The 16,574-nt window shown below is 42.2% G+C and overlaps 1 protein-coding gene across 1 annotated transcript in view; it reads left to right on the top strand.

Moving 5' to 3' along the window:
• Positions 1–15,163, top strand: part of PRXL2A (peroxiredoxin like 2A) — a 32,390-nt gene extending 17,227 nt beyond the window's left edge. The window contains exons 3-6 of the mRNA XM_069979223.1: positions 325–416; positions 1,866–2,006; positions 4,173–4,340; positions 14,677–15,163. Coding sequence (XP_069835324.1) covers positions 325–416; positions 1,866–2,006; positions 4,173–4,340; positions 14,677–14,781 — 506 coding nt within the window. The 3' untranslated portion in view covers positions 14,782–15,163. The remainder of the gene's footprint in view (positions 1–324; positions 417–1,865; positions 2,007–4,172; positions 4,341–14,676) is intronic.
• The last annotated feature ends 1,411 nt before the right edge of the window (positions 15,164–16,574 follow it).

Here is a 16,574-nt window from a genome sequence, read left to right as displayed (position 1 = left end):
GCACAATCTGCAGATGATAAAAAAATCACTTTTTACTTGAACAAGCATCATGACGTATGATGTAAAATAAGGTATTAAAACTGGTAAATGTACCCTTTACATCAGTGTAGAGGAGTCAGAATGCAAAAAGTCCTACGAGCTGAACTATGTTAGTTGAGACGGGAATACCCAATAAGTGTAAGTTACTGCAAAACCAAACGCAACCCTGGACAGGTGTGGTGCTGTTTTTGGAAGAAAGCTATATGTTTCTTATCCTGAACAAAATTAATAAAATAGCAAAGGTGGCTAAGATAAATGGACTCTGGTATTGCTTTTTTCCAACAGAATCAAGGACGTTCAAAGCAAAAGACCTGTGGGAACAGAATGGAGCAGTGATAATGGCTGTGCGTAGGCCTGGATGTTTTCTATGCAGAGAGGTAATTCAGCATAATGAAGCCAAAATACATTGTTAGTCAAGTAATGTCTTTAATGTTTACTGAAGGTTGAAGGTTGTTCCTTGAAGGTTGTAAAAGTTGCATCCATAGCAGTGTAATCACTGTTTTCTTTATACATGTTAGTCGCCTCCTTCTTAGATAGTAAAATTAGCAAACTGGTTATAATCTATGGAGATTAAAGTAAAAAAACAATAATGCTATTTTTTAGTTTCAGAAACAGCCCCACTTTTGTCCATGGGCTGTGTCAGATGTTCAGTTAGGCCTTATTTAAAGGAGTTATCCGGTCATTGGAGGTAATCACAGCATACTCTATATAAACCTTTACAGAAAGATTAGCAACAAAGCAGCTAAATATTAGACCAAGATTAGGATTTCTGTAACAATGTTGAGGTATGAAATAGAATTTTACAGCAGAAAATATATATTTTAGTTTGAGAATACTCTCTCTCTCTGCCCCTAGTTTCCTGCAGCTCCTGTTTGGTCCATTTCAATCTCAGATCTTCTGTCCTCTTCCGACTTCTGAGACCCAATGTCAGAGCAGGGCCTGCCCACTCAGCCAAGCACTGGCCAAGACAGGACACCACTGCGGCCAGTGATTGGCTGAGCAGGCTGATCCAGCTCTAGCAATATCAGATTTTTTTAAATACCGGAATATCGCTTTAAGGAACTCAAAACAAAAACTTGCTATATCTAATTCTTTTGGTTAATTTACTTGCCAAGAGGAATCCAGAAACTTAGAGAGCCTAAGGTAATAGTAATATAAAACACATAACACATATGAAATATACCTATATTCAGGTTCTCAGAATCCACTTGTGACTCTCCTGAACAACCACCAACAGATGACGTCAGTGGTGATAAGGGTTGGGCGTGATAGAAAAATCATGGCTGACCCCTATGTTTCGGAATAGATAAGCCAAAGTGAGAGAGCTTACCCCTCCCTGTTCCTGTGTATGTAACCCTGTGACCCCGCCATATGTCCTGGTGTATAATAGAGCTGTATGGCTGGCTTTTACTCATGTCCCAGGTGGACACAGGACAACACGGAAGACCCATGTGTCATTTTTTAGATGAAGATGATCAGGCTCCATAACCTGCACACATGCAGACGTACCAGCATAATGGCGTTTTTTTTACTTACATTATAAAATTAGACACGCGGAGGATATTATTGAACAACTTTAGCATTAGTTCTTTTAATTCCTGAGATTATGTAAACAATAGAACATGTCATAAGAAGCATGTCAGAGATTTCTTCACATTGAGGCAATGGAATTTAGTTAATTCTTAACTTGAAAGCCTGGCGTGAGCTCGTGAACAAGCTTTGTGAGTTCACTGCCGTATAGTAAGAAAGTATGTTACTAAGGCTACTAGTGGTATGACTATGTATATTGTCCTGCTTGAGGTAATCAATGTCTTATTTTATTGCAGGAGGCCTCAGAGATATCTCAGCTTAAGCCAGAACTTGACCAGCTAGGGGTCCCCCTCTATGGTGTGGTGAAGGAGAAGATTGGAGATGAAATCCAGCAGTTCCAACCTTACTTTAAAGGAGAACTTTTTCTCGATGAAGAGGTACTGATGTTCTTCTATCATTATTGTGCTTTGTACAAGTGTGCCCCCAAATAAAATGAAAAAGTAAATGAAAAAGATACTGTGTCCTTGCCTGTATACCCTATGAGCCCGAGCACAACACATAGTTGAGCCAGCTGGACTTGAGCCAGCCATGTATTACATAGATGTTTATGTGAACAGCCACCATACAATACAACATGGCAGCTTCTATCAGAAGAGGTTGCGTTTGTATGAAAACCCCTTTAAGAAGGGCCTACTAACTAGACAAAGTCTACAATACTACAGAACATTCCATACATGCTTCGTTCGGAATCGTACAAACTAAGCTGCGCTTTAGAAGCTGTATGGAGGTCTGTGACAGACACCTGCCAAATCCATTAAACCGTTCCCTAATATAATATTATTATAACTAATACGTTACCAGATTAAATTATTCCAATAATAACTACTTCTCCGTTTATTGAGGCTGTTGCCTGTGTTTATAGGCATCATAAAAGCACACGTGAGAGCTCTTAATACAGAATACAGGCTATCATCACCAGTGCTAGCATTTGGCTGGCAGCTTCTTTAGATACCTAACATAGCTGTCTCCCAGGTTCCAGTTAAAATTTGTCAAAAGAACAATTCCTGTGCTTCCTGTTTTTTATCTACATGTAAAAATTACTATGATTGTCCTATTCATCTAAAGCATCTGCACAGACAAAAAAACTATTCATATGTATAGATAACAGAAATTTCTGCAATAGTTATTTTCCATGTGAACATACCCTAAGGGCCCAAATTATATAACAAATAGGAAAGAGATTGCGGCACTCACCTAGGTACTTGTATTCTTATTTTATTGTCTTCATACAAACGCCATCAGGGAGCTTTAGCACATACATACTGTACTCTAAGGTCCCTTTTACACAGGCCGATAGGAGGCAAGACATAAGTGCTGTTCTCAATGATTAATGCTCACTTACTGAGTATCGCTTTTGTGGTTGACTAAATTCATAACTGCAGGCTGCAGATCCCCTGTGGCTCCAATACGTGACCAGCAATTTAAATAGTTACACAAAACATTTAATCATCCAACAAACAAGCCTTTACTCGTTCATTGGATGATTACTGTTTTTTTTACATGAGCGTTCCTTGGAATTATTCATTTGCTTGATAATTAGCCCATATAAAAGGGTCTTAAGACCGTATCACGTACAGGAGAATTTTCCAGCAGGCAGGAGCAAGGGGGAACATAATAAACAAGCGGTACTTACCTCTCCCTATTCCCCCAAAGCACTGCGTTATAGGCTCCCAGACCCCCGCCAGAGCTCTTTTTTGATCTCCTTACAACAGGAAAACCTGGCTGAACGATTCCCCAATCAGCCAGTCAGTGACTGCAGCAGTATCTCGTCCCGTAATTGACTGGCTGAGCGGGCAGTCCAACAGTTAGGTTGTAACATTACTGGAGTCCAGGAGTAGCAAGGCAGTGATGAGGAGGCACGGGGATGGATAAGTAGCACTTGTTTATTATGTTCCTCCCTGCCCCTGTATGGTTGAAAACTTCTCCTTTAAGGGACATTAGCAGAGTAAGGCTGAAGGCTGCACTGCTGCCCATCTTATCAAAATGCTCCTTCTCCCCACCAATCACCCAGCTCAGGTCCCAGCCTGCCGCACTGTCATCAGCCGTGTCGCCCATAGGTTCATGTATGAAACGGAGGTCCTTTTCCATATGTAAGTCTATGAGATGTTAATTTCTTCTCTATGAGACTTACATAAAGAAAGTGATTTCTGCTTCACACACAAATCTGTGTGAAGAAAAGGCTGATCACATTGCAGCTTGTTTCCTTCCCCCTGCTCCCTGGTGCTGCATTTCTGCAAGGTGCTGCCCTAGGCACCTGACCATGGGTGCCTAGTGGTAAATACGGCCCTGTATGTATATATAAGTTCTCAGATGGTCTTGCAGGAGGGTTCACTACTCACTTAACACAGATTGATAGCAGTCTAGCGATGTACAATGTGGACTATAATCAATCTGCAATGGGGGTGCTCCTCACAAATAAACAATTGTGTAAACAGTTCAGTAAACAGAAAGAAGAAAACGTATAGGTGAGTGCCCTCATCTTCTTTCTGTTTACTGGTAAGTTCTCAGATGGTTACTTACTTTTTATCCACTGTCTTTTTCAGAAACGCTTTTATGGACCCCAGAAGAGGAAAATGCCAATTCTATTGGGGTTCACACGATTAGGTGTTTGGCAGAATTTCCGCCGAGCTTGGAAAGCAGGCTATGAGGGTAACCTAGAAGGAGAAGGCTTTATTCTTGGTGGAGTTTTTGTCATTGGCTCTGGAAAGCAGGTAACTAGAGTTGTTGTTTTTTTCACAATTTTTAATCATTCAATGTCCCAGTGTCATAGTCAAGGTAACATTCAGTTTTTTTCATTAATACCAACAGCAGATTTAAGTAATGGAGAATTGACAGAAAGTCAGAGATCCTTATTATCACCATTCTTACACAAGCAGTGTAACAACCAGTTTATCTAGTGTGGCCATAAAAATGTTACTTTCACATCTACATATACTTTTAACAGAACACTAAACCTAAAAATGGATGATAAAAAAAGTCTGAAGGATTTTGCTTATGCTCCTACTGTTGAGACACACTCTCATTTGGTGATACAGCCAGGGGTTAGATCTTTGGCCAGTTTGGCACTGCTGCACTCCCTTCCCCGGCTGTATCTCATGATTGCAGCAGGTCTCAGTAGTAAGACCTGCTGCGATCAGTATCTTTTGTTGGTCTGATGACATTGAAGTGTTACTGTCATTTGACATAAATTTTACAAATCCATCCTCTCAATCAGTTTTTCCTGATAGCTTATTTAAAGATTCCAGTGCAGACGTACCCAGATCTCTGGGCAGCCAAGGACAGCTGCTGGCACCGTGTCTATATATATATGTGTCATATATATATATATCTCTATATCTCTGCACACCACTCACAAGCATGCCAGAATAGTAGATCAGCGGAGCACAACGTCCATTTACCACCAATGCCTAAAGTGGGCAAAATTTCCAAGGTTATTGGTACCGATGCATGTAAGTAACCGCTGAGTGACACACACAGGCCTCTATACTGCTGTAAATTGAGCTATATCCCCAGGGAAGTCCACAATTTGTTGCTGTAAATTGGTTTAAATACATGCCTCTGGTGTTTGGCACCCCAATGTGGGGCTGAATTTTCATTACAACCTTCTTGGCTTTTCACCCCGATACCACACGTGATAGAAACAAGTAGGGTAAAGTTTTAATATGTTTTATGACAAATAGTGGGGAGGTGTTTCTCCTATATACCACATAAGTTGGACACACTTTTGTTTTTCAGCATCCATGTTGCCCAGGGACAGCATATATAGTTGCCAGTTGCTAGGTGTACTAGTTTACCAATATGTGTATGAGCGTTGAGTTTTGGCTCAACTTCTACACTGGAGACTATTGTTGTTGTCTTCCGTATGTTCATCACAGTGACAGAATTCACACATATCTGGGTGGTTTGTAATACTTAACAATAAAGGGTATGTTTTATGCTCTTTGATCTTTGCATGCTGGGGATTAACATATTCGGTAGAGTGTGCCATACCAACACTGCTTATTATTCTAGCTGATCATAAAATTTCCCTTCATATTCTTGCAGTTTTGGTTAACAAGAGTGGGATGCTACTCAGAGAGTTTTTATCACCAATTCCCAGACAACCTATGTCAATTGTTTTTTTTTTATAAATTGTTTATTTATCAAAACATTGATTTTTTACAAAAATACAGTAGACAATATTCACCTCGCGCCCAGGAACAGTCTGGGGTCGAGGGGCCACATGGCTTACAATCTTGTTGCAATTGAACAACCAATCAACCAGTAGACAAGCAGTCTATAACACTAGATAAACCAGAACAATTTAAAGGGGTTATCCAGCGCTACAAAAACATGGCCACTTTCCCCCTACTGTTGTCTCCAGTTTAGGTGGGGTTTTGAAACTCAGTTCCATTGAAGTAAATGGAGCTTAATTGCAAACTACACCTGAACTGGAGACAACAGTAGGGGGAAAAGTGGCCATGTTTTTGTAGCGCTGGATAACCCCTTTAACAAAAAGGGGAGACAAAACACAGACAGGACAAAGACAGGACAGGAGTTGGGGGGAGGGCAGTGGGGTAACATATTCTACCGGTACTCAAGGATAAACCTTCAGGCCGCTGAGCTATTATGTGACGTATTGTAATAAGTGTCCCAGAGTGTCCATATGGCCTGGCACTTCTCCGTACAGAGTTCTTGCACAGCTGACATGAATTCCTGTCTCCGAACTTCCTGGATGCGGTTTACTAACTCAATTGCCGACGGAATCAAGGTTTGTTTCCAATATTTGGCTAGTAAACATTTAGCGGCTGTTAAAATGTGTAGGAGCAGTCTGGCTGTAGGTTTTTGCATAATTTTGGGTGGAACATTAAGAATAAAGATCATCGGGTCCAGGGGCAGGGCTCTACCTAACACCGTGGCCAGAAGTCCCTGCACTCCCCTCCAGTATGGAGAAAGCTTAGGGCAGTCCCAAAAGATATGCTGCAAAGTCCTGTTGTCCCCCAAACATCTCCAACACACCGAGGGTGCAGTAGGGTAGAGACGGTGGAGGAAATCAGGAGTGTGATACCAAAAAAACAATATTTTGTATTGGTCCTCTTTGAAGGAAATGCAGGAGGATGATTTGGCAGCCTGGGGCCAATATTGTCTGCCAGGTTTGCTGTGTGATCCATCTACCCAGGTAGGCCTCCCATTTTGACATATAGGCATGGGAAACGTTCGGCCCCAACCTATGTCAATTGTTAACTTCCCAACTGATGCCTGTGTGCTATGTACAAAGGAATCTCCTTTGTTTGGAGGAACCTCCAAATAATGTCTACTCTCCAGGGAACACTTACTTTGATTTTTTTCCCAAAGGACCTAGGTTTATGGGTGGATGTAGAAGTTAGCCTTCCATAGACAGCTATTGCTACTGTTGTGGTCTGGTTGGGAATAAAAATAGGGGGGACCCTATGCGTTTTTTTAAATTATTTATTTATTTAAAAAAAAAACCCGCATAGGGTCCCCCCTATTTTTATAACCAGCCGGGTTAAAAACCAAACGACAGCAGCCTTGTAACACCAGGGTGGGAAGAGCCATTGGTTTAGGCCCTCCCCAGCCTAAATCTTACCAGCCTGCTGCCGCCCGGTCCAGGAGCGCCAATTTTGACGCTCCGGGACCACTGGCACCCGGCTCTTCCCAGTACCCCTGGTGGCATTGGGTACTGGGGTAATAATAGGGGGTTAGTGTTAGCCATTTTATACCGGCTAACACTAGGCCCCAACTTAGTAATGGATTCCGTCTGTTAGACGGCTTCCACTACTAAGTCTATAAAGTAAAGAAATAAAGACAAGACACAAGTTAAAAAATGTTTTTATTCAAATAAAAACACCCCCACACCCCTCATTGACCATTTTATTAAAAAAAAAACAACAAACAACTGCTGGTCATCGACGTAGTTCACCGAATCCGACGTAATCCCCAGGATACCGATATCTGAAAAACAAAAAGGGAGAAACACACAAAAAACACACAAACAGGAGCACAACACCCATCATTGTGAGCGGTGTTGTGCTCCTTACAGTATGCAGCATCTTTACAGATCGCTGCTTACAGTCTGGCCCCCAAGGGGTTAAGGGAGGATGTATTGCATCCCCCTTAACCTCTTGGGGGCCAGACTGATGTCAGACTGCACCCATCCCAGCAAGAAAGGGGTTAAGTGACCCCCCCTTCCTTGCTGGGAGGGGTGCAGTGCTGGGGAGGGGGTGGGGAGAGCTCTATACTCACCCCGATGTGTCCTCTTCGCTGGTCCGCAGCACAATGAAGTCACTGTGCTGCGGACCTGCTAATTATATGTGCGCTCAGCCAATCAGCCAATCAGCTGAGCGCACATATAATTCTAAATGTTTCCTCTAATAATGCTATTGTGATAACATAATTAGAAGAAACATTTGATGTTTTAATTAAAGTAAAGTGATGATTAGTACAGAATGCTCTATTGCCGGCAATATGAATTAACGGCTTACTGGAGCTTCCTGTACTAATTAATATTTAATTAATAAAACACATTTTCGTTGAAATAAAATCAGTTTCGTTGTTCAATAATTTAATTTAAACGAATCCATCATTGTGCAATTAAATATACTGTCAAAAATAAATATATATATAAATATACATTTATTTATATATATATTTATTTTAACAGTATATTTAATTGCAAAATGATGGAATCGTTTAAATTTAATTATTGAACAATGAAAGGGACTTTATTACAACGAAAATGTGTTTTATTAATTCAATATATTAACCATGAGAGGCATCGGCATCGGCATACTGCAGAGGATCGCAAACCCCGGTAATAGCAATTCATGTAAACTGTTTCCCTGCTTTCCCAGATGCATCCAGAGGTGTTTGCATCACTTTCTTAAGATTTTATTTGTTATTTTTAGTTGAACCAGATTTCCAAGTAAATGACCGTATGTTTTCAGCCGCATGTCTATTGTTTCCCACGGCCGTAATTTCATCCGCACATTTACAGCCGCATAAAAAATACAGCCGCACACATACATAGTGTGAACATAGCCTTAGGCTGGGTTCACACTACGTATATTTCAGTCAGTATATGTATATTTCAGTCAGTATTGCAACCAAAACCAGGAATGGATTAACCTCTTAAGGACATAGGATGTACCGGTACGTCCTATGTCCTCACTTGCACTTCAAAGCGGGGCCGCGCGGCGGCCCCGCTTTGAAGTGCCGCGATCCCGGGTGCCGCGTGTAGCCCGGGACCACCGCTATTAGCGGGCACGGTCTGATCGCCGTGCCCGCTAATTAGCTAATCGGAGGCAGCTGTCAAAGTTGACAGCTGCCTCCGATTACCGGAGGCAATGTTACCCTGGTGTCTAGTGGGGGAGATCGCTCCTCCGGGACCTTGTCCCGGAGGAGCGATCTCCGTTAATGATGCCGGCCGGGGACGCGTCCAAGATGGCGCCGTCCTCGGCTCGGCACTCGTTTGTTTCCGGCTGCAGCAGCCGAAAGCAAACGAGTGCCGATCTCATGGATCTCTGCAGCATATCTATGCTGCAGAGATCTCAATGAGAGATCACAGTGTATATACTAGAAGTCCCCTAGGGGGGCTTCTAGTATATGTGTAAAAAAAAAAAAAAAAGTGTTGTTTATAGTAAAAAGCCCCCTCCCCTAATAAAAGTCTGAATCACCCCCCTTTTCCCAGGTTTTAAATAAAAGTAAACAAATAAATAAATAAATAAACATGTTTGCTATCGCCGCGTGCGTAATCGCCCGAACTATTAATTAATCACATTCCTGATCTCGTACGGTAAACGGCGTCAGCGCAAAAAAATCCCAAAGTGCAAAATTGCGCATTTTTGGTCGCATCAAATCCAGAAAAAATTTAATAAAAAGCGATCAAAAAGACGTATATGGGCAATCAAGGTACCGATAGAAAGAACACATCATGGCGCAAAAAATGACACCTCGCACAGCCCCATAGACCAAAGGATAAAAGCGCTATAAGCCTGGGAATGGAGCGATTTTAAGGAACGTATATTGGTTAACAACGGTTTGAATTTTTTACAGGCCTTCAGATACAATATAAGTTATACATGTTATATATCGTTTTAATCGTAACGACTTGAGGAACATGCATAACAAGTCAGTTTTACCCCAGGGTGAATGGCGTAAAAACACATTTCCCCCAAATAAAAGAAATGCGTTTTTTTTTTCAATTTCACCACACTTTGAATTTTTTTCTGGTTTCGCAGTGTACTTTATGCAAAAATTCAGCCTGTAATTGCAAAGTACAATTAGTGACGCAAAAAATAAGGGCTCGTGTGGGTTTCTAGGTGGAAAAATGCAAGTGCTATGACCTTTTAAACACAAGGAGGAAAAACCGAAAACGTAAAAACGAAAATGGGCCATGTCCTTAAAGGGTTAAAAACACAGAAAGGATCTGTTCACACAATGTTGAAATTGAATGGATGGCATTTAATGCCAAATATTTGCTGTCATTTTAAAACAACGGCTGTTATATTGAAATACTGGCCGTCCACTCAATTTCAACATTGTGTGAACAGATCCTTTCTGTGTTTTTAATCCACTCATGGTTTTGGTTGCAATATGAGGACCACAATACTAAATGAAATATACGTAGTGTGAACCCAGCCTTAGGGTATAAACACACACCGTATATGCAGCGTACTTACTGCTGCGATACGCAGCAAATACGCAACAAATACACAACAAATACGCAGCAGATTAGATCTAAATAACTGAACACAGCATCAAATCTGCACCATCAAATCTGCTGCAGATCTGCTGCGTATTTGCTGCGTATCTGCTGCGTATACGGTGTGTGTGTTTGTACCCTAAGAACAGAATTTGCTTAGGGGTCCACAAAAGGTTTTGCATGTTATAAGCATATGCTCTTGTACTCTAGTACTTTCTGTTAAGTACAATATGTCACATCCGCGGCTGTGGCACATACCTCTCGCAGCGGTTGCGCTGTCACTCCCGGTCACGGCCCCAGTCTCGCCCCCGGCCGCACAGGTTCTGCCGCTGCTGCCCCATCTCCTGCTCTGTGCCAGGGCTCCTCCTCCTCCCGCTCCCTGTCTGCTCGATGGGCATGTCCCTGTCTCCTAGGGAGCGAGCGCGCCGACTCTGCTTTAATTCAAAGGGTCAGTGTGCCTTTAATTGGCTGCTGCTCTGCAGCTCTCCTATAAATTGCAGCCCTGCCCTACCATATGTGTTGGAGCCTCTACATGCTTCCCATGAGTGTGTGGCCCAGCTCTCGTGTATCCTGTCCGTGTATCCTATTCGTATATTCCTGCCTGTGTATACTGCCCGTGTTTCCTGCCCAGCGGTTCCAGCCATTCCTGGTTCCTGCCCACTGACTGCTGTCTCAGTTCCAGCCAGTCTATCTGACTACTTGTCTCCAGCTGAACCTCGCCACTAGCAAGCCAAGCCAGGGGGTAGCAACCTGGGGGTCGTCTGCCACAGCAAACCCATCCTGCCTTGCAGCGGGTTCTGGTGAAGACCAGCGGCCCCTTAGACTCCGCTCCCTGGTGCGGCTTAAGTCATCGCTACTGGTGGCACAACACATCCACAACACCTATCGTTACACAATAAGGCTAATGTACACAAGTAGGAGCTACTTGAGGGTGCTCAAAGGGGATTGTGGCACACCAATATTTGCACTCTGTGTTATGCTAATGAATGTTCATGTTCTGGAAGAATACCAGTAATAGTAGAACCATTTCAGTTATGTGAGCATACCATAAATCAGGGGTTCAGAACTTGTGATTCGGGTCCACACAGCACTGATAAGTATTCGAGGTTCACAAAGTTTAGGATATTAAACAGTAATGCATGCTTTCTGTGACTGTAGTATGATTCACACATTTTTTTTTTGTATTCGATAGCTTATACCATAGTCATCAAGCCATCGGATGTAATGTTTCCACCATGCTTCTTGCTGTTTTTCATGGTGTTTTTTGCTATGTATAATAATTTAATCATCTGCGCAGTGAAGAGCGAAGTTAGTCTTAGCAACTATACTTGCCAAGCAAGATAAAATTTTGCCAAAGAATTAGAGGCTGATGAATATTTGTATTCGTACTAACATGTCATGTTCATTCCTCTGATTACATAAGAGAAACTTGGAATTTTTATCAGTATTCTAATTCTTTGCTATATGTAATGTCACTTCAGTATCAAAATAGGATAAAAGTAAATCCTATAGCTTCTGGATATCCTTTTTTTTTTTTAGAAATTTGAAAACTGGTTAACCACTTGAATTTTTCAGAATCCTTTTGTGCAAGAAACTACATGTCCTATTTATAGATATTCATAGATATCTGAATTATTTAAAGCGAATCTGTACCCATAATCTGACTCCCCAAACTGCTTGTACCTTTGCTGCTTTTACTCCAAGATCTGTCCTGGGGTCCATTTGGCAGGTGATGCAGTTATTCGGGCGATTATTGCTCCGCGGAATAGAGACAACGATCAGCTGATGATCGTGTCATCGGCTGATCGTTTATTCAGGTTCAAACCTAAAATCATCGGACACCTACCGTGCATCGCTGCATGGAATAGCAATGCACGATGGGCGACCGACAATTTCACAAGACCATGCTTTACCTAAGCATGTTGCAGGTCTTCTCCTGCCCTCCTCCTTCCTCCCAGTTCCGCGCGCAGCAGAAGCTTCGGTGCAGCCTGTCTTAGCTGACAGACTGCTCAGCCGATCACTGGCTAGGACTACCGCGGCCAGTGATTGGCTGAGCCGTCTGTCAGCTCTGATAGGCTGCACCGAAGCTGCTGCTGCGTGCGGGATGGGGGGGAAGAAGGAGCTCAGGAGAAGACCTGCAACATGTTTAGGTAAAGACTTTAAACAAGGGCTGCAAAGACATTGGTAACGATGTCCCTGCAGCCCTCGCTAAATGATTATCGGGCCACCTAATAGGCTCAGTAAACGAGCGCCGAACTAGCAGATCGAGCCCCCATCGGCCCGTGGAATAGGACCCTTAAACTTGCAGCCCTGTGCCAAATTGGTGTGCCCTAGAGTGTCTATGCTCCAGGCTTGCACCACCTCTCTGTCCTTCCTCTCCACCCTCCTCATCACTAGGAATGCCACCCGGGCAGGATTTTTCCTATTCATCACCTGAACACTGCACAGGTGCCTTGACGATCCAGCTCATGTGCAGTGTTCACACAGGTGTTGCATAGGAAAAATTATTCATGGGGCATTCCTAATGATGAAGAGGGCAGGGATGAGGGACGGAGAGGCGGTGCAAGCCTAGGGCACACCAATTTTAAAAGTTGTTTTTTATGACAATACCTGCATCACCTGCCGAACGGACCCCAGGACAGATCTTGGATTAAAAGCAGCTATCCAAAGGTACAAGCTGTTTGGGGGGTCAGATTGGGGGTACAGAGTCGCTTTAAGGGTACGTTCACATGTACCGGATCCGCAGCAGATTTCATCGAAATAACTGAACACTGCTGCGGATCTGCTGCACATCTGCTGCGGATCCTGTACTTGTGAACACACCCTAAAGGAGAAATAAGGCCAATACAAAAAATGAAGTGCAAGCAGGGGGGTTTGGGTAAATAATTAAGAATCTATACTTACCCGTCTCTGTGCTTTTGCAGTGGTGCATCACCGCTCCCTGATCCTTGCGGGCCCCCTGCAGCTTCAGCTCCTCTAACATCACGATCCGACTTAGGAATGCCTGCTCAGCCAGTCAGTGACTGGGGTGGGACACTACGGCAGTCACTGAGTGGCTAAGCGGGCCCTTATGGTCAGTCAGCTTGTGAAGCAGGGCGGGTAGGTATGGATTTTTTATTATGTTCCTTCACCTCCCTGCTGGCCTTGCTGCTGGATTTTTAGTTTTGGCCGGACCTTTCCTGTAATTATTATGAATAAGTGGATCAAAAGGCATTATGATTTTATCAGTCCAAAATTTAGGTATTTAGGTAGGCCCATTTACTTTCTACTGAGAAATGTTTAGATCTGGTATATGGGATTGTAATCAATTTGGTAATTCCATAGTGCCATAACCGAATAGAAAGTAAGATGTGAGGAAGATACTTTCTAGATCTAAAAATTGAAGAAGCTGACAGACTGTTCTTGATAATAAATTTACCTAGGAAATGGGATTCCTTCTGTACCCAGTGTCTGGATATGTCATTATGTCAGAGGTTTATTGGGAGTTTATATCGCTTTAAAGGCAATGTGTCATCAGAAAATTACCTTTTGTTTAAATTAAGTTTTTATGTTAAACATTTTTAACCATTTTACTATTTATATTATAAAATAGTACTGAAATTCTGTAGTTTTCATTCCCACACTAAGCTGAGACTTCCTGTTTTGTCTGTGGTGATAAAAGGAAGCTGCTGTAAAGTGATCTGTACAGACAGCGAGAGGTGCCACCAGTAGTTAGATACTACTAGTATAATACCATAGCAGCTTCTTGTGGAGTGAACTCTTCAAAGGTCATAGAGTATGTTCAGTTATGTCCGACATTCATCTCATTGACACAGGTCCCGTTTATTTTGGTCTTTGTCCATGAGGCTTGCTGTAAATCATGTCACTAAATGCTGCTAAGGCAGGACAGCAGACCCCATAACAATGTAGAAAAATAAAATAAAAATAATTACAATCAGAGATAGAGTATCTGGCTCTAATCGGCAAAAAAAAAAAAAAAAAAATCCAGGCAATTAGGGAATTTTAGATGCATTGTTCCAAATTGGTGAAATTAAACCAATCACCTGTAGGCAATTGGGAACTATAAAATATTTAAATGATTTACTCTTATAAAAAAAAGAAAATTGCCTCAATCCAACAGTTAATGCATTCATTCAAGCTTTTCCCCTGCATCCTTCATTTGCTCACGGCTTGTTTGGTTTAACATACAGTTAGAAGCTAATGACTGGTACAGTGAAAGGTACAGTTTGGCTTTATCAATCCTCCCCCCAGTACTAGTGTGTGCCTGGGTGTGGAATATGGCTACAAGGAGCTAATGCAAATACCACAAGCTTGCTTTTCTGACTTCTTCATTTTACAACTTCTAGGGAATTCTCCTTGAGCATCGTGAGAAAGAATATGGAGATAAAGCAAACTTGACAGCTGTCCTTGAGGCTGCAAAGAAGATAAACAGGAAGACAGAAGTCCATTAAACTTGTCAATGGTTCTCCACATAAAGTAGTCTGGCAGTAAACTGGAATTAACACAAGATGAAATGGGCGACATCAATGTTTAGCAACTTATTTATTATACTGGTAATAGAAGCTTTGTTGTGGTTCTAGAAACATTGAGGGAGAATAATCTAAATGAGTGCAAAAGAAAAGTAGAAGTCTTGCTCATAACAACCAGTCTGATTGTCTTTTATTTGCAAAAAGACCCTCAAAGTGAGAATCTGATGGTTGCTATTGACAACAGCTCTATTGTTTATGTGCATTAATCCTACTTAATATTAACAACCATGGTTGAGATTACTATGCAATTCTGTTTCCAACATTGGTCCTGCTACAATAAAGTGATTGTACATCCTTTACAATATTTGGTGTCAAAAAAGCTATATTTTTTCATTTTTTAAGCTATTAAAGTGTTTTTCTATACATTGAGGGCTGTTTTTACAGTTGTTATTTACTTCTTAAAAGATATGTCTGAACACAGACTTTTTTTTTCAAAACAGCCGGGGAGGAGGTGGGTGTACAAAAAAAAAATGCACTTACCTCCCCAGCTCCAGTGTAGGGGTCCGCTGTCCTCCGCTTCAGTTCCTGGAACCCCACTGTATAAAGATATACACTTTGAATGTTTGTTTGCTGGCTTTTTTCTTATTGTTTTGTTTCCTACAGAAAGTCATAAAATATAAGCTATATGGGCACATGTGCACACACAGTTGTATGTAAATATATTTTAGAAGTATAAAACATGTTGTACCTTGTTTTACACAGGTTCTCATCTCTTCTTCTGCCCCAGGTTGGGCTATACATCACAACTAGAGATGAGCGAACCTCGAGCATGCTCGAGTCAATCCGAACCCGAACTTTCGGCATTTGGTTAGCGGTGGCTGTTGAACTTGGATAAAGCCCTAAGGCTATGTGGAAAACATGGATATAGTCATTGGCTGTATCCATGTTTTCCAGACAAGCTTAGAGCTTTATCCAAGTTCAGCAGCCACTGCTAATCAAATGCCGGACGTTCGGGTTCGGATCGACTCAAACCCGAACCCGATTCGTTCATCTCTAATCACAACCTGTCAAAAAGGGATGCTGATGTGTTGCCAATGGGCCCTTTGACTTGAATGGGCAGAACATAGTCTACTTGCTACATAGTTACATAGTTATTTAGGTTGAAAAAAGACAAGAGTCCTTCAAATTCAACTTATAACAACCTATTGTGACCTACACTCACCGGCCACTTTATTAGGTACACCATGCTAGTAACGGGTTGGACCCCCTTTTGCCTTCAGAACTGCCTCAATTCTTCGTGGCATAGATTCAACAAGGTGCTGGAAGCATTCCTCAGAGATTTTGGTCCATATTGACATGATGGCATCACACAGTTGCCGCAGATTTGTCGGCTGCACATCCATGATGCGAATCTCCCGTTCCACCACATCCCAAAGATGCTCTATTGGATTGAGATCTGGTGACTGTGGAGGCCATTTGAGTACAGTGAACTCATTGTCATGTTCAAGCAAAAATCGAGACTCATCAGACCAGGCAACGTTTTTCCAATCTTCTACTGTCCAATTTCGATGAGCTTGTGCAAATTTTAGCCTCAGTTTCCTGTTCTTAGCTGAAAGGAGTGGCACCCGGTGTGGTCTTCTGCTGCTGTAGCCCATCTGCCTCAAAGTTCGACGTACTGTGCGTTCAGAGATGCTCTTCTGCCTACCTTGGTTGTAACGGTTGGCTATTTGAGTCACTGTTGCCTTTCTATCAGCTCGAACCAGTCTGCCCATTCT

Source organism: Dendropsophus ebraccatus, chromosome 8 (genome assembly GCF_027789765.1).
Source record: "Dendropsophus ebraccatus isolate aDenEbr1 chromosome 8, aDenEbr1.pat, whole genome shotgun sequence".
In the NCBI taxonomy this organism is placed as follows: Eukaryota; Metazoa; Chordata; class Amphibia; order Anura; family Hylidae; genus Dendropsophus; species Dendropsophus ebraccatus.
The sequence above is the reverse complement of the archived record's forward strand: the minus strand, read 5'-3'. Positions and strand labels throughout refer to the sequence as shown.